Here is a 27,540-nt window from a genome sequence, read left to right as displayed (position 1 = left end):
GTCACCAGCAACTTATAACCATACATTCAGAGTTATCCTACAAACTGCTTGTTTAGGAACCCATGTTTACTGGAATGTGTTTGATTCCATTGCTATATACGATCCTTTGTGGCAACTCTTGCTGTTATGATACAATACATATATATGACATAATGTAATTGGACAGATAAAAACTACTCACCAAGTGGCAGTAGAAGACATACACATAAAAGGAGGTTATAATTAGGAAAGCTTTCATAGCCAGTTTTTCCTCCTTTTGGCAGAAGGGTTGAAGGGGACGAAAGAGGAGTGAAGGGAAAAGGACTGGAGAGGTCTAGGAAAAGGGACAGATTTCGGTAAAGTCCCCCAGAATCGTGGTTCAGGGGAGACTTACTGGGCGGAATGAGAAGGAAAGACTAATTGTTGGGGACTGCACCAGACAAGATTTGAAAACCTGGTGGAAGACAAAGTAATATGGAAGGCAGAGATTACAGCTAAAACACTGGGTACGAGCTAATACAAATGAAAATTCCTCTCCCACTGGCACTGTCTCCTTCACTCATTTCCTACACCTGCCCTGTCACTGTTAACTACGTCCCACTCCCACTGCGTCCCTACCATTCTCTCACACTGCCATTGTATCCTTCACTCTTTCTATATTAAACCATTGTCTCCTACCTTACTTTTCTGTCTCTTTCCTATTGTCATTGTCTTCTCCTCTTTCAGCATAAGAAAGTGTGAATTGTTCACATGGCAAATTCTTGGTAAAATTTTTTTAAGGTGCTGAGGAAGTTAGATTGAGGAAGCTGGTACCCCACTTTCCAGTCAATCTTTTAAATAAACAAGAGCATATTTCCACTGCTTGTGCTCCGATCAGAGCATTTTTTTTCCATGATTACCTTCTTTTCCCTACTGCAGCAGAGAATGTCACTCTTATGAAAAGAAATGTGTTTATTAGTAAAATTTAGATAGTTTACTTATGTGAAACTGAAATCACTCAAAACTAATTTTACACCTGATTTTAAATGCAAAAAGAAAGTGTGTGTGCTTTAGTACAACAACATGGGGTTCCCAGCTGATACTGGAGACACTATACAGCATGTCACTCCATGACACATCACTTTATAAACTACACTTTTGCCTCACACTGAATCTAACATGCATATTTTAGTTGCACACATGCGATAAATTTGAACCTCTGTACCTCAGAAACAGATACAAACATCAAGATGTTTTTCAAGTTTGTCTGAGAATGCGATCTTAAGACTATATTGTAAAAATTTCAGCTCTTTGCTGTGTAGGTATCTTGGAATACATGGCTCAGTTTTGGCAACAAAAAAAAGGAGGGTGGTAAAGAACCCCCCCCCCCCCCCCCTTAACTAATGGTGTATCCATAAACCCCCTAAGGTCCACCATAGTCTGCATCAAATGCAAAAATACCAACACATTTGTTCCATTTGCCTAAGGTGGAGGAAGTGTGAAATATTCATACTTTGCCCTGTACTGTAGGATAGTGACACCAAGACAATCCTTCAGTTGGGTATACAAATGGTCCCTAGCCAAAGCGCTATTCAAAACATTTGACCATCCCTTTCTAATAACAGTACGACCCCCAGAAAAATCCCATTTTTATGTGCAGTGCTTTGGAACATATTAGTAAACATGCTGTTGCATGTGTACCAAAAATGTCTCATCTGAAGTCAGTCCTATAGTGGAGTATGACAGACATCAACTAACAAATAATTTTAATCACATTAAGGATGTATAAATTCTTATAAGATATTTGTGCCAGAATTGTGAATGTGCTTTATGGGGTACTACACTTTCAAGTTCAAACTGTAATCTGAACAAGGACACTGACACAGAGTGGACAATGAATGGAACAATGTTGGTGAGGTTCATCTTTGTCTTATAATTAACATAATAGTTACTAGTACACTCAACAATTCTGCATATGTCAATCATATCTGGTAAGAGATGGTATCAATTTTACCTTCAGCACATTCAGAATCTGTACATATCTCCAGTGTTTTAACTGGTAATTGTTAGTTGATCCCAGAGATGTTTGCCAGTGATAAATCACGTTCATCTGTAATTTATGACAAAAATTTGTGATCTCCCAAAAATCAAAACCTACAGTGTGTGGTGAACACTTATCTTCAATTTTGTTTCTCAATCAGTGTGTTGTATTATCTGATGGGTAATATGTTGCTAGGCACCATTATTGTTGTTGATCAAATTAAATAAAATTTACTGCTTACGATGAAAGTTTTTTGTGTTTATATCACTATTACTATGTTGCTGAAATTGTAGAAATGTAGTATATCAGTAATCTCCGTCTACATTATCTATAAGTGCATTAGATGTTGGCTGACGAACACACAGTATCACAGAAGCTAATACTACTGTACACATGATTTACACAGTTTTCCTCAATTGTAACTTACCATGAATCTGTAAATACAACTCCCTTAAATAAGTAAAAAATAAAAAATAAAATAAAAAATAAAAAACTGTGCAAGATAATTTTTACTATATGCTGAGCACAAAGTGCTCATATCTTAAGAAAATGAGCAAATTATCCTCCTCTCTGCCCTGGAATGTTTCAACAGGTGGACCAAATTAATCTCCTAAAACTCTGCAGCCTTTGCCTGTAAAAGTGAGAGCCCATACATACGTCTGATGACTGCATGTCTGTGGGCATACCTTCCCGATTTCCTCCTCACTCCTGTCATGTTCTTTTGGTTTCTGCTCATTTTAGGTTACCAGCAGACTAGTAATGGCTCCTATACAGTGTGGGTATGCTGGAAAACTGTGATCCATGACATTTCTATTGATCTTCACAGTGGCAAGCTTTTTTCCCACCAATTCAATTGCATCAACTTGGCAAGCTGTAGTCTGAGTGATCGCAGAATAGCTCACAGGTTATTTCATGATTGTAAAGAAAAAGACAACGATTTTTCAGATGCTGATGATGTAGATGACTGAGGATGACATGGGCTATGGTCAAGAAAAAATAATCACAGTCAATATATTTGAAATGTTCACTGCAAGAGAAATCAGCAACCATACAGATATTTAAAACACATATTAAATATCGTTTACCGTTTAGTTCTAGTTGCAGTGTGACTAGTTTTAATCTCCTCAGATCATATTCAGAAGTAAAATTGGAAGACTAACTATATATTTACTGTTATCATTTTGCAAAAAGTAGAAAACCATTGTACAAGACTGTTAAATTTACCCACACAGTTGCATCAGCAACCGGTCACACCTGTATCTGAACTACACATTAGAACACTGAGGTATGCAAATGTGGTCCACAATGTAAATAGGTAACTGGCAGAAGAAGGGGAAAAGGGACAAGGGGAAGAGTGGGGTGGGGGGACAGAGGAAGTGGGAAGGGCAGGAAAAGTGGCGTGAGGGAGAATAGGGGAGAGTAAAGAAAGGAGGGAGGGGGAGGGGGAATAGGAGAGAGTAAAGAAAGGAGGGAGGGGGAATGGAAAAGATGTTGTGAGCATAACTGATTTACATCTGGCAGAACATTATGGTAGCTCATGCAAAAAGAGGGTGTCTCACACCAAAATTACAAAAAGCAAAATTATGTAAAAATTATTGTTACAATATTAAGAGCGTAGAACAACAGATGTGCAGACTGTAAAAGGTATAAAATAGCAAAATTATAGAAGTGGAATTACATGAAGTAACAAACTGAATAACTGTTGTCATCTTCAGTCCAAAGACTGGTTTGATGCAACTCTCCATGATACTCTACCCTGTGCAAGCCTCTTATACCTGAGTAACTACTGGAACCCATATTCTTCTGTATCTGCTTACTGTATTCATCTCTTGGTCTCCCTCTACTATTTTTATCCTCCATGCTTCCCTCCAGTACTAAATTGGCGTCCCCTTGATGCCCCAAAATGTGCCTATTGACCGATCCCTTCTTCTAGTCAAGTCATGCCAAAAATTCCTCTTCTCCCTCATTCTATTCAGTACCTCCTCATTAGTTACATGATGTAATCTTCAGCATTCTTCCACAGCACCACATTTCAAAAGCTTCTATTCTCTTCTTTGACTAAACTGTTTATTGTCCATATTTCACTTCCATACATGGCTAAACTCCATACAAGTACTTTCAGAAAAGACTTCTTAACACTTAAATCCATACTCAATGTTAACAAATTTCTCTTCTTCAGAAACGCTTTACTTGCCATCACCAGTCTACATTTTATATCATCTCTACTTTGACCATCATCAGCTATTTTGTTGCCCAAATAGCAAAACTCACTTTAAGTGTCTCATTTCCTAATATAATTCCCTCAGGATCACCTGATTTAATTGGACTACACTCGATTATCCTCATTTTGCTATTGTTGATGTTCATCTTACATCCTCCTTTCAAGACCCTGTCCATTCTGTTCGACTCCTCTTCCAATTCCTTTGCTGTCTCTGACAAAATTACAATGTCATTGGCAAACCTCAAAGTTTTTATATCTTCTCCCTGGACTTTAGTTCCTACACCAAATTTTCTTTTGTTTTGTTTATTGCTTGCTCAATACACAGACTGAATAACATCAGAATAGGCTACAACACTGTCTCACTCCCTTTTCAATCATTGCTTCAGTTTCTTGCCCCTTGACTTTTTTAACTTTTGTAAATTGCCTTTTGCTCTCTGTACTTTACCCTGCTATCTTTAGGATTTGAAAGAGAGTATTTCAGTCAACCTTGCCAAAAGCTTTCTCTAAATCTACAAATGCTATAAACGTAGGTTCACCTTTCATTAATTTAACTTCTATGAGAAGTCGTAGGGTTGGTACTGCCTGGTGTGTCCCTACATTTCTCCAGAATCCAAACTGATCTTCCCTGAGATTAGCTTCTACTAGTTTCTCCATCTGTCTGTAAAGAATTCACGTTAGTATTTTGCAACCATGACTTATTAAACTGATACTGATTATTAAACTGATAGTTCAGTAATTTTCACACCTGTCAGCAACTGATTTCTTTGGAATTGGTATTATTATATTCTTCTTGAAGTGTGGTGGTGATGATTGGTTTGTGGTGTGCTCAACTGCGCAGTCATCAGTGCTCATATACAAAGTCCCAATTTTTTCACAGTCCAATCTAGCCACAATCACAAATGATGAGAATGATTGCAGTCCCCAGGTAGAGCAAAACCCCAACCCGGCTGGGAATTGAACCTGGGACCCCATGATCCAGAGACAGCAATGCTAGGCACTAGACTAGGAGCTGCGGACCTGAAGTCTGAGGGTATTTCACCTCGCTCATACATCTTGCTCACCAGATGGAAGAGTTTTTACCTGGCTGACTCTCCCAAGGCTATCAACAGTTGTGATGGAATGACGTCTATTCCTGGGTCCTTGTTTTGACTTAGGTCTTTCAGCGCTCTGTCAAATTCTTCACACAGTATCATATCTCCCTTATCTTCATCTGCATCCTCCAGTTCCATAATATTGTCCTCAAGTTTATCTCCCTTGTACAGACCCTCTACAAAGGCCTTCCACCTTTCTTCTTTCCCTTCTTTGCTTAGGACAGGTTTTCCATCTGAGCTCTTGATATTCATACAGGTGGTTCTCTTTTCTCCAAAGGTCTCTCTATTTTTCCTGTAAGCAGCATCTATCTTACCCCTAGAGATGCTTTTACATCTTTCCATTTCAATTCTTGCTTCGCCATTTTGCACTTCCTGTCGATCTCATTTTTGAGACATTTGTATTTCCTTTTGCCTGTTTCATTTACTGCATTTTTATATTTTCTCCTTTCATTAATTAAATTTAATATCTCCTGTATTACCCAATGATTTCTATTAGCTTTCACCTTTCTACATACTTGCTGCCTTCAGTATTTCATCTCTCAAAGCTAACAATTCTTGTTCTATTGTATTCCTTTCCCCTGTTCTTTTCAATCGTTCCCTAATGTCCCCTCTTAAACTCTCTAAAACCTCTAATTCTTTCAGCTTAACCAGATTCAATCTCCTTAAATTCCTATCTTTTTCCAGTTTCTTCAGTTTTGATCTACAGTTCATAACCAATAAATTGTGGTCAAAGTCCGCATCTGCCCCTGGAAACATCTTAAAATTTAAAGCCTGTTTCCTAAATCTCTGTCTAATCATTGTATAATCAGCTTGAAACCTTCCAGTGTCTCTAGGCCTTTTCCACATATAAAACCTCTTTTCATAATTCTTAATTCAAGTGTTAGCTATGAATAGTTATACTCTGTGCAAAATTCTACCAGGTGGCTGCCTGTTTCATTACATTCCCCCAGTCCATATTCAGCTATGATTTTTCCTTCTGTCCCTTTTCGCACTATCAAATTCCAGTTCCCCATGACTATTAAATTTTCATCTCCCTTAACTACCTGAATAATTTCTTTTGTCTCATACTTTTCTTCAATCTCTTCATCAACTGCAGAGCTAGTTGGCATATAAATTTGTGCTACTGTGGTAGGTGTGGGCTTTGTGTGCATGTTGGCTACAATAATCTGTTCACTATGCTGTTCATAGCAGCTTATCTGCATTCCTATTTTTTTTTATTCATTATTAAACCTACTCCTGCATTACCCCTATTTGATTTTGTATTTATAACCCTTTATTCACCAGGCCATAAGTCTTGTTCCTCCTGCCACCAAACTTCACTAATTCTCACTGTAACTAACTTCAACCTATCCATTTCCTTTTTTAAATTTTCTAAGGGATCTGACATTCCACACTCATCTGCACAATGCCAGTTTTGTTTTCCATGACAATGACGCCGTCCTGAGTAGTCCCTGCCCAGAGATCTGAATGGGGGACTATTTTACCCCCAGAATATTTTATTCAAGAGGATGCCATCAAACAGTAGAGCTGCATGCCCTTAGCAAAAATTATGCTGGCTTCGCCTTGCTTTCAGCCATTTGCAGTACCAGCACAGCAAAGCCATTTTGGTTGATAGTACGTGATCAGTTCAGTCAATCATCCAGACGGTTGCCCCAGCAACTACTGAAAAGACTGCTGCCTCTCTTCTGAAACTGAATTAAGTATCTTACAATATTAAAAAGTGCAAAGCACTGGAAGCATAAAACTACAAAATGTGTAAAACAATAAAATTGTAAAAGTGAACTGTCTGAAGCATCTAAAATGGCATGGAACAGGATGTGACAGTTGTATGTAACTGTAATTGTTTCTACTGGTGACAATGTACAGTTTTTCAATGTTCACAGAGGCCAATATGCACAATGGCTTTCTGCGATAACGGCGTGCAAGCCAATGCGTTGCTTTTCTCTCTTCTCAATGAGTGAGGCTGTTGCTTATACATGCACTGTCTCTGCACGGATAATTGGGAGAAGCCTTCAAAGATGCTAAAAAAATTGTCCTGATGATGTAATGTGTTGCTAAGTTCTTGTAAGTAGTGTGTGAAATCTCAGTTTCTCCCAACACTGTCAAGAGATATCCCTTAGTTCATTGTGTAGCACTTCCAGATGCGTATCAATGCTTTAACAGAATGCTTTGATGTTAGCAGATGTTCACCAAACACTGTTTTATTACCATAAACTGAAGCACGTTCTTTGAAACGTGTTTTAAACATCTCACCCTCTTGACCTATGTAATTTTTTGGGCAGTATCCATACTTCATTTAATATACTCCTGCTTCCACCGATTTGGAGGCTTTTTATTCATGCGGTGCTTCAATATGAAGGAAAAATGTTATCAGTCTTAAACCCTACACTTAAATTGGTACTACAAAAGTGTCTAGCAATTACTTCTGACACCAGTCCTTAACAACTTGTGGAAATTAATATGATTTTATTGACTGCCTGTCCATCTGTTATCATACTAGCACTGATTTTATACTGTTTTGCTTTTTGATTTTCTGTAGCTTCTTTGTTACTGTTGAAACCACATACCTGTTGCCTACTGCAGTATGTTTTGTCCCATCAAGTTTTTGTTCCTCTCTTGCTCGCTTAATGGCAGTTTTAGTAACTTTACACTTTTAATATTTTAAGACACACAATGGAGTTTTAGTTACTTCTCATAATTCCATTTCTACAACTTTACCATTTTACACCTTTTACAGTTTACACATCCATTATTCTACACCAGTGATCCTAAATCTGGAGGTAATAAACCCTCCACCCCCCAAAGATGAACATGAAATTTTCTGTGGGGTAAAACAAAAGATCAATTGTGTTTTGGTCCTGAAACTAAATTAATTTTAGCATAAGACTTTTGTTTTATACTAGTTTCTATAATGTCTTGCAAAATGTAAATCCACTTGTTATGGTCATGACATCCCTCTCAGTCTCCCCTCCCTGCCTTCCCACTCCCCGTCTCCCAATCCCCTCACTCCACTATTTCTCTCCTGCTCCTCTTCTCCTTTTCCCCTCTCCCCTCCTTCCACCAGTTACCTATTTAAAACGAGAATGACAGCTGCATAGCACAGTACTCTGATGTGCAGTTTTGACACAGGCAGGATGGGTTGCTGACACGACTGCACAGACAAATTTAACAGGTATGTACAATAATTTACTATATTTTGTAAAATAATAGACACTATATATTTAGTTTTGCCGTATTTAGTTTTGCCTTGTTTTTACATCTGAAGATGATCCAAGGAGCTCAAAACTAGTTATCTATATAAAATGAAGTTGCCTGCTCACTTCTGTATTTATGTTCAATATAATCTCAGAAACTACTGTATGAATTTTGATCGGGTATTGACTAATAAGACATGCCGACTTACAGACACATTTACAGATACACTGACTACAATGATTCATGAGGAAGGTCATGTATAAAGCTTTTATGAAAAATTTGTGGAAATTGGCTGAACTATGAATAATTAAAATCTGCTACCACTGTGAAAATAATGGCACTCTCATTTACTGATACAGCAACTGCAACTCTGAACAACAGCAAAGCTTGAGCAGAGTCCATGTTGGACCAGGTGGTTTGCTTATAAAATGTTTGCCTCAGAACTGAAAGGCTGTGAGATCAAATTCTGGTTGGACATGGATTTTTTACTGACTTTTAACCTAGCATTCACCTCTCAATGATGTGGACATTCACCAGAAACAGAATGTTGTTTGTATTCCATGTTAAACTGTGGGTGTCATTTACATAAGTAGAATAGGAGTAGTATTTGGTAGTCTAGTGGTAATGTTTGCACTTGGTAATGAAAACAGTGTGGGATTGGACTACCAATTACTTTATCTTTCTTTTTTAACCTAGTGATTATCTCTCAATGATGAGGAGATTTGGCACAAACAAAACATGTTTCAGATTCTGTATTTAACTGTAGATCACCTTTTACCAGTTGGATAACTGGCTAGGGGGAGACAACTCACCAAAGTGACATCCAATTGGAACACTTATACCAGGTCATTGAGCCACACAAAATAATCTATACATATACACATACATTATTCTTCTTCTTCAACATATATATGAAGGCTGATCTCAGGAACTACTGTAGGTGTTGTGATGTTTTCATTAATAAATGCATTGATTCAACAGAGAGGTGCTTGTATATAACACACAAATATTTGATACAACTGGATGAACTATAATGAATTACAGTTTCCCTGCATGTTTGTTTTCTGTCTGCATGGATAGTGTAGGACCCTCTGCACACTTGTACAACTTCTAGGCTACTGTAGGTGGGACTTGACAGAGAAAGCACGGTGGGAAGTGGTTGGTTGGTTTGTGGGATTCAAGGGGCCAGACTACAAGGGCCTTTGGTCCCTTTTTCCACGAACTTTAAACACCCACAAAGAATAAAAACAAACAATGGAGATGACAGGGGACAACACTAGACAAGAAAGACACAGACAGAGACCAGACAAAAGGAATTAAAATCACACAGACAATCAGACAGTGGTTGGCCGACCATGAAAAAAAAAAAAGGAAGAGCCAACCACCAAGAAACACACTAAAAACCACCATCTAAAACCGTAGGCCAAAGGCCAGACTCGACACAAAAAAGGACACAAACCCTTAGATTGAGCGATAAAAGCCCCCTGCACGAATAAAACTCAAAACTAAGTCTGCCATTGCAGCGTCATCCGATAAAAGTGCAGGGAGCGTATCGGGCAGTGCAAACGTCTGCCTGAGTGCAGTTAAAAATGGACAGGCCAACAATATGTGGACCACTGTAAACACTGATCCACAGCGGCAGAGAGGTGGGTCCTAACAGTGCAAGAGATGACTATGCGTCAGCCAGGTGTGGCCAATGCGGAGCCGGCAGAGAACAACTGAGTCCTTGTGGGAGGCTCGTAATGAGGAGCCCCACACACCGGTAGTCTCCTTGACGGCCCGAAGTTTGTTGAGTGAAGGCACAGTGTGCCATTCTTCACCCCAGATGCAAAGTACCTTCTGCGGCAAAACTGACCTGAGGTCAGTCTCCAAAAGGCCAATCTCCAAGGCTGGTGCACCGACAGCCTGTTTGGTCAGCGTGTCAACACGTTCATTTCCCGGGATGCTGACATGACCCGGGGTCCACACAAAGACCACAGAGCGGCCGCAACAGGCATGAGTATAAGGGACTCCTGGATAGCCATCACAAGACGAGAGTGAGGGAAACACTGGTCAACAGCTCGTAAACCACTCAGCAAGTCACTACAGATAACGAAGGACTCACCTGAACAGGAGCGGATATACCCTAAGGCACGAGAGATGGCGACCAGCTCAGCAGTGAAAACACTGGAGCCAGCCGGCAATGAGTTTTGTTCATAATGATCCCCTAGAGTAAGAGCATAACCAACATGACCAGCAACCATCGAACTGTCAGTATAGACAACGTCAGAGCCTTGAAACGCGGCAAGGATCGGTGGTGGCGGAGGGCCTCAGGAGGGACTGAGTCCTTCGGGCCCTGTGCCAAATCGAGCCGAAGGTATGGGCGGGGCACACACCATGGGGGGAGACGTATATGGACCCGGAAAACAGGTGGGAGAGGGAAAAACTCAAGCCCAGATAGAAGAGCCCAGACACGAACTGAGATCGTACACTCTGATTTGGGCCACCACTCTGGCAGATGGACAACTGAGTTGTGGAACAGCAGACGGTAATTGGGATGTCCGGGCGAGCTAAAAACATGGGCAGTGTAAGTGGCCAGTAATTGTTGGTGCCGGAACCCCAATGGAGGGACACCAGCCTCCACAAGTATGCTAGTGACAGGGCTTCTGTGGAAAGCTCCAGTGGCGAGTCAGATTCTGCTGTGAAGGATGGGGTCAAGCAACCATAATGTGGAAGGGGATGCCGAACCATAAGCCATGCTTCCATAATCTGGATGGGACTGGATTAATGCCTGGTATAGCCGTGAAAGGGTAGACTGATCAGCACCCCAGCTAGTGTCACTCAAGCAACAAAGAGCATTAAGATGCCACCAGCACATTTGTTTAAGCTGCCAAATGAGGGAGCCAAGTCAACCAGATATCAAAAACCAATCCCAAAAACCGATGCGTCTCCACCACTGAAACAGGTTCACCGTCAAGATAAAGCCGTGGCTCAGGGCGAACAGTGAGACACCGGCAGAAATGCATAACACAGGTCTTGGCAGCCGAAAACTGGAAGCCATATGCTACAGCCAAGACTGCACTTTGTGGATAACACTCTGCAGCTGCCGTTCAGCAGCTGCAATGCCGGTGGAGCTTTAATATAGGCAGCAGTCATCAGCATACAAGGAAGCTGAGATAGATGTTCCCACCGTCGCAGCGAGCCCATTAATCGCAACTAAAAAGACGCAGACACTCAAGATGGATCCTTGTGGGACCCCACTGAACTCAGGTGGAACTATGGGAGGCCGCAACTTGCATGCGGAAGGAACGAAGTGACAGAAAATTTTGTATGAAAATCGGGAGCGGACCCCAAAGACCCCATCCATGAAGCGTAGTGAGGACGTAATGTCGCCATGTTGTATCATACGCCTTCTGCATGTCAAAAAAGACACCAACCAGATGCTGATGGCAGGCAAAGGCCATACAGATGGCAGACTTCAGGCTCACCAGATTATTGGTGGCAGAGCAGCCCTTACGGAACCCACCCTGAGATGGAGCCAGAAGGCCCCGAGACTCAAGAAGCCAACTCAACCTCTGGCTCACCATGCATTCAAGCAACTTACAAAAAATGTTGATGAGGCTAATAGGGTGGTAGCTGTCCACCTCCAGTGGGTTCTTGCCAGATTTCAACACTGGGATTACAATGCTTTCCCGCCATTGTGACAGGAACTCACCCTCAACCTAGATACGGTTGAAAAGGTCTAGGAGGCATCCCCGGCAGTCCACCAAGAGGTGTCTGAGCATCTGACAGTGGATGCAATCTGGCCTGGGAGCCGTATCAGGGCAAGCAGCTAGGGCACTTTGGAATTCCCACTCTCTGAATGGAGCACTGTACAAGTCAGAGTGGCGCGTGTGGAATGAAGGCTCCGATGTTCCAACCTCTCTTTCAGGGAGCGGAAGGCCAGTGGGTAATTCACAAAAGTGGAACTCTGAACAAAATGCTCCGCTAAGTGGTTTGCAATTGTGTCGGAGTCAGAACAGACTGTTCCATTCAGCAAAAGTGCAGGTACGCTGATGAGGGTCCGATAGCCATCGAGTCGCCTAATCTGGGCCAAAACATGCGATGGAGAGGTACAGAGGCCAATGGTGGAGACATACCTTTCCTAGCACTCCTGTTTGCGTCAGTGAATGAGATTTGGAGGCTTGCACATGGAGCCGTTTAAAGGCGATGAGGTGTTCCAATGAGGGATGCCGCTTGTGATGCTGCAGGACCCACCTGCAATCTTTAATCGTCTCAACGATCTCGGGCAACCACCAAGGCACAGTCCTCCGCTGAGGGGACCCAAAAGAACAGGGAATAGCAGATTCTGTGGCAGTAACGATGCCAGTGGTGACCAAGTGAACCACTTCATCAATGGCGTCATTGGAAAGAGGCTCAATAGTGGCAATGGAGGTGAACAAGTCAGTCAGCCTTATTCATTGCCCATCAGCAGGGGTGCCCAGAAGACTGACGTTGTGGCAGTGACAGAAAGATTGGAAAGTGGTCACTACCGCGCAAGTCGTCACGCACACTCCATTGGGCATTCGGTAATAGGCTAGGGCTGCAGATCAAAAAGTCAATGGCTGAGTACGTGCCATGTGCCACACTGAAATGTGTGAATGCACCATTATTTACAAGAGAAAGGTCGAGCTGTGCAACACTTGCTCAATGACACTGCCTCGGCCTGTTGCCACTGATCCACCCTACAGACGGTTATGGACTTTGAAGTTGCCCAGTAACAGAAAAGGTGGCAGCAATTGGGCTATCAGTGAAGCCAGGACATGCTGTGGGACATAACCGTCTGGTGGAAGATAGAGACTGCAGACACAGCCTGAGGCATCCACAGCCAAACAGTGACAGCCTCTAAAGGTGTTTGTAGAGGGACACAGTCGCTGTAAAGAGAGTGAAGGACGTAGATGCACACACCACCAGATACCCTCTCATAAGCTGCCCGGTTCTTATAATAACCCTGATAGCCATGGAGGGTGGGGGGTTCGCATCGTCAGAAACCAAGCTTCCTGAAGAACAATGCAGAGGAAAGGGTGATGGCTGAGAAGTTGTCGGATCTCTGCAAGATGGTGGAAAAAACCACTGCAGTTCCACTGGAGGATGACATTGTCCATGGCAAAGAAAGGTGTGAAAGGACCAAGGAGGCAGATTACGCTGCTGAGTCACCTGCTGCTGCTGATTGAGTACCTGTGCAAGTGATATCCATTGTGTCCGAGGGTCCGGTGAGATCTAGGTCCTCAGCAGATGCCAGAATCTCTACCTTGTCCTGAGACACAGAGCTTGTAGGTTGCGATGGGATGGGTGCCACTGCAAGTTGCTTGGTCTTAGAGGTCTTCTTCTTGGACTTTTCTTGCTGCTCCTTGGGTTTCACTGGCTGGGAGGGCCTCACTGATTCAGTCTCCAGGATGGAGGAGGACCACGAAGCCCTACGACCAGCTGCTTGTGGGCACTTACACCACTGCCGGGTGTCATCCTTCCACTTGTGGAAACCTGCGAAGGGAGGGACCCAAGGGACCCCTTACGAGCGAGAGGAGCTGAAGAAGTTGGACGCTTCTCTGGCTAAGAAGCGGGTATGGATGTCCCCGATGCGTGGTGGGGGTGTTGCTCCCGAGATAGGTGGTGCAGGAGCAACAGGGTGGGTAGTGCATACCACGGTCAAGGGGGCAGGTGGAACCATATGGCTCAGGGAGCCGACTGGAATTCGCTGAACTGATGGGGCTATCATGGTGGTTGTAGCGGCGGCATATGAGGCAGTCAATCGCACAGGTTGGAGTCGTTCATATTTCCTCTTAGCTTCAGTATAGGTCAGTCGGTCCAGGGTCTTATATTCCATGATTTTCCACTCATTCTGCAAGATCCTGCAGTATAGCGAGGAAGGGGAATGATGCTCTCCGCAGTTGACACAGACGGGAGGCGGGCACATGGAGTATTAGGATGTGATGGGCGTCCGTAATCTCCACATGTGAGGCTGGAAGTACAGTGGGAAGACATATGGCCAAACTTCCATCACTTAAAGCACCGCATCGGGGGAGGGATATAGGGCTTGACATCACAGCCATAGACCATCACCTTGACCTTCTCCAGTAATGTATCACCCTTGAAGACCAAGATGAAGGCATCGGTAGCAATCTGATTATCCTTCGGACCCTGATGAACGCACCGCATGAAATGAACATCCTGATGCTCTAAATGGGTGTGCAGCTTGTCATCATACTGCAAAAGAAGGTCCCTATGGAAAATAATACCCTGGATCATATTTAAACTCTTATGGGGTGTGATGGTAACTGAAACATCCCCCAACTTGTCACAATCAAGTAACCTTCATGACTGGGCAGATGATGCCATTTTTATCACTACTGACCCAGAGCGCATTTTGGACAAGCCCTCCACCTCCCAAACTTGTCCTCTAAAATCCCTACAAAGATTGAGGCTTCGTTGACATGAAAGACTCCCTATCAGCTCTCGTACAAACTAGGAAACAGGGCGAATAAGAGTCCCTGACCTCCTGAGCCTTTCGCTCCTCCCACGGTGTGGTCAGGGAGGGAAATGATTTTGGATTGTATTTCTGAGCGTAGAATTGAGCCTGAGAACGCTTAGAGACTGCTGGCAGCTGGCCACCAGCAAGAGATGTACCACGCTTCATTGCAGGTCATCCACCGTGATGCCAGCTACTCCAACCAAGGGCCCTCCCCATGGGCACCACCCAGCCTCAGCAAGGGCCACCTGGCAGGATGGCCATTGCCGGGAGTCCTGATGCCCCAGGGAGATAGGCATCTACTCCTTAGCATACGTGGGGAGTTAATGGCGCAGGCATCAGCCGAGTGATCCCTGTGTTGTCAGGGGGCTACAACCAGCAGGGTACATGGCTGCCCCACCACAACAGACCGGCTACCATAATGGATATTAGGTGCAAGGATGTCCAAGGTCGTTGTCTCTGCAGAAAGCAACACTGCACAGTGCATGGTGGAAATCGCACCCAGGCAATGTATCCTCACGCAAGAGATGGAGAACGAGCAGGACTGCAATGCAACGATGAGAAAGCTGGTTAAAGGTCTCAATGCATGATGGACACAATGCACCATGTAGAGCACCCTTCCCCAGTTGGCTCGCTCTTCGGAAGAATTTTGAAAGATGGAGGTCAAACCAGAGATGGGACCATCACATAAAGGCCAAAACATGAGAGACTCCTTTTAGTCATCTCTTACTAAAGCTTACTACTAAAGGCAGGAATACCGTGGGCCTATTCTTATCCCTGAACCTGCAGAGAGGGGGGTGGGGGGTGAAGTGGAAAATGAAGTTCACATGACAGATACAGTGCAGCATATCAGGAAGCAGCTAGCAGTAATACAGTATATGGAAACTACCTATGCATTTCTTGCAGAAAGAAATCATCTCTTGACAATAACACCATACAGGATGGCTCTCCAGACTATCAACTGGGAACTGTTTCCTCAAAAAGACTGAGAAACAAAAAAGGCAGAAACAAAAGCAAAGTGCAACGTGCTCTCACAGAGCCAAGAAACTAAATAGAAAATTGTAATGCAGAATTAAAAACCACTGGTGTAATGAACATAAAGTAGCACTTTCAGAACTGCAGCAGAACCTCACTTTTATGATCCAAAAATTAATATTTTCCTGCTGTTGATGACATTTTGTGTTAGTTCCTTCAAATTCTTTAAGTTCAGAATGTTAATTCCCATCTCCATTTGTATTACTGTAATAATAAGTTTCCTGCCATTTACACTTAATGGAATGATTTAATGAAAAAGAGACAAAAACAAAACAAAAACATTTACAACACTGGAAAAGTATTCACTTTCATGCAGAGTTTACCAAAAATTCTGTAAAAACTTTCTCGAGCTCTGTTGTACCTGTCTTTGAAAGTGCAGAAGTCGTTAAAAGCTGGAATAATTTACACTGCTAGTGCTATGTCTCCTGACACTATCAACCATAACAGTAACTACATGTGTGTAATTTTCTGTGTAGTCATGTTAACGAAAGAAGTGTTAGGTTGGGCTGCGCATTCATAATTAGTTCGAAAAACAGAAACTCTAAGAATATACGAAACCCCCCTCCCCAATCAATGCTCTCATAGGGGTAGGGAGGACAAGATTAGATTAATTACAACACTTATAGAGGCATTTAAACAGTCGCTCTTTTGTGCTCCACATGTGAATGGAATGGGAGATGTAGATGTAGAAGAGCTACAGTAATGCCTTTTCTGCATAATGTATGAACAACCTTCAAATCATCACAGATGTGTCACTTCTTGCAATAAAAAATATGACCCATATAGGAATTATTGGCATATTATTTTGTAATTTTGATTTGCAGGGAGACATTATCAATTAGTGTAAGGCGTATGTTTTTTTTAACATAGTGATTTTCAAAGTGGCGTTTAGGTTGGGAACTAATAGCAAAGACTAAACAATTTAAACAATCGTACGTGTCACACATTTTTTTGCGTTTCTTTCAGAATATGTCCTGTTTTCTGAAGTGTTGGTTAGAATGGAACCTAACAGTACAGCTAAAATTTTAACTTCACATTCCATCTATATTGTGTCCTAGAGAATTATATTTCGTGTGCCATCACAGACCTACATATGTTTAACTTCACAATGAAATTTATAGAATGTATTCTGTCACTGGATCCACCATATTACATAAACAATCAACAGCGTCCTTTGCCAATCACTATCCAGAGGCTTAGTTTTTGATGTGGATATCAAAATTTTCAATAGTATTTAAGAACCGGAAAACCAGCTACAAAAAATTTTTACTAAGGAAAATTGCCAAATTTATGTTTTGAGAAGTTATTTTATTTAGACAACCAGTTTTGGCATCTCAATAATGCCATTTTCAGGCCCCTATGCACTCCATGTACAGAAAAAATCAGATATATTGATACCTGCATAACTGGATATTGTTATGATGATTATTTGCGGTGAGGTGTGCTCAACATCATCATGGTGATCAGCACCCTGAGAAAAAGTCTGCCCTAACATCAGTATATAGGACACACATTCCCAAAATATGCTGAACTGAAAGTTACACATCACAAACTTCACAGAGTGGTGGATCCTCCCACTGGAGGAGGAAGCCATGTGTTAAAGTGCTATGTCCAATACACAGTATGGTAATCAGAACCTTCTTCCAGGAGTGAGGCTGACACGAAGTCCGCCATACCTGTGTAGTCGATTGGAGAGACCGCAGTTTGCTTTCTGTCACCTGCAAGCACTCCGTCTCCCACATAACTAGAGCCCTCAATATCCGGATTCTGTGAATTTGTTTTTGGAGTGCATATTTCAAAGACTTGACCAGAACTCAAATGCATCAACAGAAACAGAAAACAGAGATAGAAAAAAAATTCACTAGAAAAGTTTGAAATTAACTATAATTCTGGATTTTTTAAATCCAGTAGTGTAACTAATAATGTGTTCTTGAAATGTAAATTGTATATATGTGCTTAAAAGTAATTCTGAAACATTTTCCTGCAATGTATATTTTTTAAAGTCTCCTGAAAAATGTAAAAGAGGGGTTTTACTGTACAACGTTTCAAAATGTCTCACATGAAACAGTAAATTGTATTCTTAACGGCTTATTGTACCCAAGACAAACTGTATGCCCTATAATTAAATTATAGCCTGGAAAAGGAACAAGCTGATAATACGATACAGATTTACATGCTACATGAAACTAGAAGGTGTAGACTGTCAATGTTATTGTTGTTGTTGTTAACAGTACATCTGAAACCTTCTAAGAATAGCAGTAATTTGAAATATAGCAAAAATACCCAAGCCCTTTGTACAGGTTCACTCATTATAGCTCAGGACCCACAGTGTTAATAGGCTACTGTAAAATCACATGCAGAACATACATGAATAAATTAATAAAGACAAGCATTTGTCACATAGAGGAAGCATTGAGAGGAGCCACATAAGCAAGAAATTTAAATGTATTATGAGAAGGAAAATTATTACTCACCATATAGCAAAGACGGTGAGTCGCAGATATGCACAACAAAAATACTCTCAACTATAGCTTTCGGCCGTTAAGTCCTTCATGAACAAAAGACAGACATACGCTTGCACGCGCGTGTATGCTGCCCCCCCCCCCCCCCCAACTCCCCCACCCTCCACACACACACACACACACACACACAGCCTCAGGCAACTGAAACCACAAACAGTGTGGTTTCAGCTGCCTGAGTCTGCAGTCGTGTGTGTGTGTGTGTGTGTGTGTGTGTGTGTGTGTGTGTGAGAGAGAGAGAGAGAGAGAGAGAGAGAGAGAGAGAGAGAGAGAGAGCGAGCTTGCATACATCTGTCTTTTGTTGACTAAGGCCTTAACGGCTGAAAGCTATAATTGTTAGTCTTTTTGTTGTTCAGCAACTTTCCTTCTCCAAATTGTTACATCACATCCTGGATTTTCCATTTTTAGAAATTTAAATGTTATTTACATGTCCAAACACAATGTAAGGCATCTACTATGTGCTGAGCTGTTAACTCATTTTATTCCATTATTTGACTTCTTAATTACAAACACATATAAATAAAGGACACATAACCACTTCACTACGCTCAAATCCAAGTAGACAATGCATTCATACAAGTAAAAGACTTTTGCTGAAATGGATTTAAAGGATATTTTGCTATACCTCTCCAGTATCCACTTCACTACGCTCAAATCCAAGTAGACAATGCATTCATACAAGTAAAAGACTTTTGCTGAAATGGATTTAAAGGATATTTTGCTATACCTCTCCAGTATCCCGCCACATTCGCTGATCTGTGGTCTTGTACAAAACCCTTTTTTTGCTTCCACCATCAGCAAATTTTACAAGAAGTGGTTCCTTGCACCCAGCCAGCTGGTTGCCATTGAACATCTGTATTATTTGCTCACATTTCTCTTTTGACTCCATTCTGTACAGAAATGTAAATTAATTACAACCATATAATATGGAACATTCTGAAGACACCATTAAATTAAAAATATATGTACTGAGTGAATCATCTAACAATAGCACCACAAATATTTTGGACAAGGAAGGCACTGTATGCGTTTTTCACAGAATTGAACTGTACACAAGGGTGTGTATCTGCACCCAATACACATATTTTGAGCTGTTTATGAAAGTGCAGTTATATACAACAGTTACAAAATTTGAAATGGGACACTGCTTATTGACAGTAAAGTACCATAAATGAGATTCGCCTATGTGTGTGTTGCTAGTTCAAGTAGTTTATGAGTCACCCTATTGTGAACAAGGTAAACACTGACAGCTGTTTGTTCCATTCAATTGCTCTGATGCTAGGTGCTGACATTATGTTTGATTACATTGTACTGCGTGTACACTGTGATTGCATTGTGATGGCCCCATCTGTTATTGCATAATAGCAGATGCAGTAGATGTGATTGAAAGATGGTATTTCCCAGTGCATGAAAAGCTGACATGCTAATCATTTATGATGGAGGAAAAACGCCACTTGTTCATGTACCACATGAGCCAAAATATATCCCAGTAGACATCAACTATCGTGACAATTATTTGTGAACCTTCTCAAAGAATTATGTGCACCTTGTAATGTAATGCCTAAAATAAGTAACAGAATGACATGTGTGATTGGAGAGGAGTGTGACAATGTTCTGGCTGCCATAGCAGTAATCAACAAAGTAGTTCCTCTGTAATTGCATGAGGAAGCGGCACTAGTCAGGCAAGAGTACTATGCAATCTGCATTGACACAAGTTCCATCCCTATCACATCTCTCTCCATGAAGTGCTGCGTAGAAATGATTTTGCATATTGAACGCACCCTGTAGGTGAACGAGCTTTTATCTGTGGTATGAAATGAAATCAGTTTGAATCTATCTAATGAGAAGTACTAAAGATACACAGCTTGAAGCATATTCTATTGAACTAATGGAACAGTTTACAAGAAGTTGTACATTTTACAGAGACATTATTCTCACAGTGACAGATGAAATCCATTCATAATAAATTAGTCAAACTTTTGGAAAAAATACTTGTCAAGAATGACATAACTTATATCCAGAAACTGAAACACGTAAGGGCACAAAAGATGAATTCAGTAGTAGTAGCATTTGAAACATCCTACACTGTTTCTATACACAGTTTATCAGCAATGGTAATTACATGTTCAGTAGTAACATAATACCAATTTGTTACGAAGAAAGATAAAACAGTGGCAACACTTTCATTAAAAAAAAAACTGCCTGTTCCTATCAAATAACAAATGTAAAGCAATTTTGGAAACACCCAATGAATTGCAGATTTTGATAATACTTTTCTTGAACTATAAATTGTGTGATACCACAAAGAAACTATTAGAGCTTTAGATTGGTGAAAAATTCATAGCATTTTTGTATTGCATGTTGGTATTCCAGTTGTTATGTGTTTATTTATCGACTGTCATTTTTTATTTGTAGTTCACTGTTACTATCTGAATTAACATACTGTCATTTTTTCAAATGGAGATAGTGAATGGAGCTGTGGACACTAGAAAATGGGGAAATTAGAACATTTCCAACATATTCTTCATTTGAGTTCCACTGAGGATTGACAGCAGTAGAGGCAGTCAGAAACATTTGCACCATGCCTGGGGATAATGCCATTGGACAGAGCATGGCAGGAAAACGGTTCTCTTTTTTTAAGGCAAATCATTTTGGCAAAGTGACTCTCCATGTTCATGAAGACTTTCAAGGTTTGATGAAAACTGCTTAAATGGATTCATCCATGATGATCCATGTCAGTGTATTTGAGAACTGACAAATGTAAAGAACTGTGATCATTCCAACATCATGTGATATTTGCATGCAATGCACAGGTTCAAAAATTGGGTGTATGGGTACTTATGCTCAAAGACAAAATCTGCCTGCTCATCAACAGGTGGATCACGAACAACACCGACCATTACTATCCCGTATCATTACTCATGATGAGGAATGGTGTCTTTATGCTAACATCAGGGGGAAAAAAAGGAATGGTTGAGTCCAAACAAAGTGGCAACAGTCCGTACAAAGAACTGTGTGCATCCACAAAAGATAATGATATGCATCTGATGGAACAGTGATAGTGTGAAGTACTACACATTACTTCCCAAGGTCTAACCATCACTGCTGACATTTACTTTCAACAACTGAGACATCTTACAGGCACAGTCCAGGAACAACAACCAGGAAGACTACATGAAGTGATGCTTCTCCATGATTATGCTTGCCTGCATTCTGCTAGACTGACTAAAATCACTATACGGGTGTTGTGTTGGGAAGTCATTCCATATTTACTTATTCACCTGATCTCTCATTCTAAGATTTTCATCTTATCTGCTCTCTATTGAACAATCTTCAAGGAACTACCTTTCTAGATGAAAATGCGTTCTGAACATAGCTCAATGAGTGATTCATCTCATCTCAAAACCATGTAACGTCTACAGTTACAGAGTCAAAAAGTTATCCCAGCATTGGCAGACCATTGTAAACAGTGAAGGAGAATATATTACCGATGGGTAAAGTCCCTGCATTGAGTATCTGTTGTGTTTATTAAACTCACAGAAAAATGCTATGAACTTAAGCACCAATCCAATATATGGAAGAAGAGATGATGAATAAGATAAGGATGAGGAAGAAGAAAAGGAAGAAGAAAATGAAGAAGACTTCACCACTATATTTTTAGAAAATACAAAACCAACCCTTTAGTAGCAATGTCCATTTAAATGAAACTAAATTGCACAGGTATGACAACAATCTTTCAACCATTTAAATGTCTCATGGCCTCAAAAATAAGTCTTCAATACAATCTTATCTTCACTATTGTAACAAACATACACAAGGCTTTTAGTTTCTGTAAAGTAAATAGATAAACAAACAAATCACTATCTGACAAAAACTTATGTGCTGACAACCTCTCCAGAATATCTTAAAATAGGAGGTGCAAAATCCAGCAGTACAAAAATAGGAATCAGGAACAGGGGCACATGAAAAAGATTTCAAAGGCTTTAAGATGAAATTATAAACTTTGAAAAATGGATGCAAACCTATCACATTACAGGAGCAGCATGATGTAAAATGCAACAACTAAAATGAAAAACAATCAGCATATTTGGAACAGTCATTACTGTATGATATTAGAAAAGGTACCAGTAGTATAAATATTCTACCAGTGGATACAATAAAAATGCAATTTCCTGAGAACATTAAGGTAACATCGACTTCCTTCCCCTCATAATACTGATGTGTATGTTTTACATAATAAATAACCCAGACAGAATTGTGAGAAAAAAATAAACCCAAATTAAATGTTTTATAAGGAATCAAATTAGGAGATTTACCCAAAGCTACCTACAAGTAATTTCAGCTTTTTTTGTTTAGTTGCAGCAGACATGTTTTCCGCAGCATCATCAATATTAAAATAGTACACATACCCACTCCTCACCATTGGTTATACAGGGCGAGTCACTAACTATCGCCACCTAGAATAAGTTCAAAAGTGTGATAGTAGCTGAAAAGTTTGTGGGACAAATGTTGCATGGGACAACGGGGGCATAATATGACGTTGGTTTTTTGTTGCTAGGTGGGGTCGCTTCAGAGATGTGAAGGTCAACTTTGCGTTTTTTGAAATTTTTTTTAATGGGATTCTACAGTTTGGTGCTTATTTTCTGAGAGAGGCTATAGAGACGAATTCAATTATGTATAAGAGTAAGGTCTTTGAAGGTCAACAGGGGTCAAGAAGATGACATGAATGTCCATTTACAGAAGGTGTTCGAACTGATGACCATTGGTATCAATCCAGTGCTGCAATCTTCATATTATGTATTGAATGGTATTCCTTATCACTTCAGCACTTATCAAAGCACATGCTCTAACAATTCTCTCTCGTATATCATGCAAATAGTAAATATTTGCCAAATACAGCATATTCATCTAACATGCCATAGACATGTAAGCACCATTCAATGGTTTCGAAATACAACACTTAACAGGAAAGGTAAGACTAGTATCCTCCAACCAAGCGAATGTGAATGATGTATTCCTTTGAAGAATAAGTCAATATGTTTCTCATTTATGGAAAATGCCAATGAAATTCAGTGAGAGCTAGAGACTTATACATTGAAAAGTATCCTCGACGTACTCACCCTACATGTCGTACATTTAAATGTGCGTATGATAAACTGACAACAACTGGATCTTTAATTCATCAAAAACATATCTGGCAAAGGAAAGTTACTAACAAGGAAATGGAAATTGGTACTCTTTCCACTGTGGTTCGAGATCCTTGTGTTAGTTCATGTCAAATGGCAAGGGAATCTGGCATGAGCCACAGTAGTGTTGTTCATGTTCGGCAACACCATAAATATCATGCTTACCATATCAGTCTCCACCAACAATTAACTGGTATGAACTGTATGCATCGCATCAAATTCAGCTGATGGGCTCAACTTCAGATTCAGAGGATTGATGAGACTACATTCACGAACCATGGAAATGTTAATTTGCATAGCATGCATTATTGGACAACTAAAAATCCATGCTGGCTGTGGCAAGTTGCACACTAAAAACTGTGGTCAGTGAATGTATGGTGTGGGATTCTGGAGGACAGAATTATAGGCCTCTATTTCATCAAAGGAAATCTTAATGGTAGGTAGTACACCACATTCCTGCAAGAAACATTAGGTCTGTTATTGGAAGAAATACCTTTTAGGAACAAGGAACAGAATGTGGTGTCAACACAATGTGTGTCCAGCACATTTTTCGCTGATGGTTAGAAAACATTGTTTATAAAGATGTTCCAACTACACCTGACAATATGCAAGAGAGAACTGTCACAGCTTGTGCTTCGGGAAGTGCCGATGTGATAAGGAATACCACTCAATCAATTATAAAAAGATTGCAGCACTGCATTAATACCAATGGTCATAATTTCAAACACCTTCTGTAAATGGACGTTCATGCCACCTTTGTGACGTTGTCCCATGCAACTTTTGTCCCACAAACTCTTCAGCTCCTATCATACTTTCGGAGTTATTCTTGGTGGCAATAGTTAGTGACTCACCCTGTATATGTAAGAGTGGGCCCAGCCATTTGAGAAAACATGGATTTTTGGAATCTACAAAGCCAAGACACCTTTCATGACAGTATTAGTAAGATTCAGTGCCCAAATTACATATTAGGCCAAGAACAAAATTTAGCAGCATGGCACAGAAAGGGCATTGATACCAGTGGAATTTAATTTTTATTATATTGGTACATATTGTACTATTTTTGCATAAGGTTTCAGTTTGATCTACAGGGCATTTAGGTAGTGTATGTGGTTCATTCATGTAAATAATCTGGAATACCATTCGTTCATACAGGGCAGTTGAGGATTGTTTACTGCTGGCAAAAATTCATTCAAAGTTGCTGTTGGTTTGCAAAGAATCTGATCCTACAATTTCAAGAGCTAAGATTTGAGAACCACACTCAACTACAGCCTTACTTCTCTTTAAGACAATTTGCAAGAATGACATCCTAAAATTGCAAACATTTATAAAAAAGAACTCTAATCAGTACTGGATATAAGTGAAGAGGCCAGTAATAAATAATGCCACATGCAAATCTTTTAGAATGGTATAGCATGTTTTAAATTAACTAACTACAAAAAAAATAGTGGAAGATTTATGCTGAAACTTACTGGCAGATTAAAACTGCGTGCACGACTGAGACTCAAAATTGGGACCTTTGCCTTTTGCGGGCAAGTGCTCTACCAACGAGCTACCAAGCATGACTCATGACCTGCGAAAGGCAAAGGTCCCGAGTTCAAGTCTCAGTCTGGCACACAGTTTTAATCTGCCAGGAAATTTCATGTCAGCACACACTCCACTGCAGAGTGAAAAATCTCATTCAAGATGGAGGAAGGGAGGGAGGGAGGGAGGGAGAGAGAGAGAGAGAGAGAGAGAGAGCGCGCAAGCACTAAGTAAGTGCTTTTTGATATCATGCAGTACACTACAAATAAAACAAAGAAGGTTACAATATTATCAAAGGAAATTTGCAACTCACCATCTGGCAGAAATGCTGAGTTGCAAACAGGCACGACAAAAAGACTGTCACAAATAAGCTTCTGACCAGCAAGGCCTTTGTTGAAAATAACACACACACACACTCTCTCTCTCTCTCTCTCTCTCTCTCTCTCTCTCTCTCTCTCTCTCTCTCTCTCTCTTTCCTTTCGTAATATTATTACATTCTATCCTGGATTTTCCATTGTACAAAGAAGGTTGCAATGTATTAAAGAGACTGGTCTTGTATTCAGAAGGATGGAGGCCCCAGTCTTTCCATTCAACCATTGTAATTTATGTTTCCTGTGGTTTCCAATAAATTGTTTCAGGTAAATGTAATTATGGTTCCTACTCATATAAGGCAGTAGCTGACAACTTGCCCCATCCTTGTCAAACTAGACTTGTAAATAACGAGTGGTTCAAAAATAGTGCTGGTTTTGATACATCAAAGTAACAAATTTATTTCTACTAAATCACAGACAAAATACATAAATATGTTGATCTGACCTTCCCATTTCACATATGAAAAATGTGAGGTATATGACCTCCTCTACTGTGGTGGCATGCATGTCCATGAAATTTACTATAACTGCATGTCAAGTTTCCACAACCATTTTGCTGACAACTCATCGAATTTCCTACTGCAAGGCATGGATGTTTCAGGATTTATTGGCATACACCAATGAGTTAAGATGACCCCAGAGAAAAAAAGTCACAAAGAGTTAAGTCGCATGAGCTTGGTGGCCAGTGATGATCAGCATCGTTCGGAATAAGGTGATCTGGGAACCACTCATGGAGCAACTCAATTGTTTGGCAGGAAGTATGGCAGGTGGCATCATCCTGCTGCAACCACAACTCTTCAATGTCCATTCCATCCAAATAAGGTCACAAAACTCTCTATCATATGGTATTGGTCTCCGTTGACCGTCACAGCTTGTCGTCCTTCATTTTTAAAAACAATGAGGACTGATGATGCCACTTGACCAATAGCCACAACAGTCACTAGTTGTGGATGCTTTTCCCTTTCATGATTAGCACACGTTGTGCACAAGTGAACTGCTCCATGGTTAGATACCGTATGCAACAAATTCAAACTGAGCCAACAATCAGAATGCCCCTTGTAATAGAAACAAATCACAACAATGTCAGTAAATGACAAACAAAAAGTTACCACTCATTTAAAAAACAGCACTCTTTTTAAACCACGCTTTACACATATGCTTGTACATATGACCTATAGTCATTTATTTTTTCCCAGCAATGTTGCACGTCTGTCTCCATAGATCACTGGTTAGCATGTCTGGCTGCTTTGTGGGGAATCTGGGTTTGATTACTGGTACTCCTAGGGATTTTCCCTTTGTAAGAGAACTAGAACAGGATTGACTCAGCCTCATGAGGTCCGTTGATGAGCTCCTTAAATGGGAAGTAGACGCTCCATGATCCAGATAACTGACAACGGCCACGAGATCAGTGTGCTGACCAAACATCTGATGACAGCAATGGCGCAGGACGATATGGGTGTTGGTCAATCCTGATTGGTCCATCAAGGCCAGAATGTGGAGCTTTGCATCTGGACAATTTTTAAAAGGAGCTGACAGATTCTCTGATTTGTAACTATAGATGTGAATATGTACGACCATCAACTGTGTAATGGAATGACAATAAAAATTTGTGCTGGACCGGGTCTCAAACCCAGATTTCCTGCTTATCATCAATGGTCGCCTTACCATTTGGCTATCTGAGCATGACTCATTAACTCATAGCCAGACTCAAAGTTACTTACGTCACCAACCGTGTCTACAACCTGTACTTGTACATCCATTATATATATTCCCATACATTATACATATATTATATATATTCCCAGACATTTTACTTGAATTATAATGCAATGCTCCTTTGGTGATGCCTTAATACAGGCACTGCAATATTGTATTTATCCGCTGACACCAGGCAAACGACTTTCAAATAAAACATCTT

General features: G+C 40.7%; 1 protein-coding gene across 1 annotated transcript in view; it reads right to left on the bottom strand.

The window, feature by feature from the left end:
• The window catches only part of LOC126176526 (protein alan shepard), a 397,767-nt gene that overhangs the window by 45,613 nt on the left and 324,614 nt on the right, over positions 1-27,540 (bottom strand). Inside the window, exon 7 of the mRNA XM_049923682.1 lies at positions 19,272-19,434. Within this exon, the coding sequence (XP_049779639.1) occupies positions 19,272-19,434 (163 nt within the window). The remainder of the gene's footprint in view (positions 1-19,271; positions 19,435-27,540) is intronic.

This window comes from Schistocerca cancellata, chromosome 3, assembly GCF_023864275.1.
Source record: "Schistocerca cancellata isolate TAMUIC-IGC-003103 chromosome 3, iqSchCanc2.1, whole genome shotgun sequence".
In the NCBI taxonomy this organism is placed as follows: Eukaryota; Metazoa; Arthropoda; class Insecta; order Orthoptera; family Acrididae; genus Schistocerca; species Schistocerca cancellata.
This window is presented reverse-complemented; position numbering and strand designations above follow the sequence as displayed.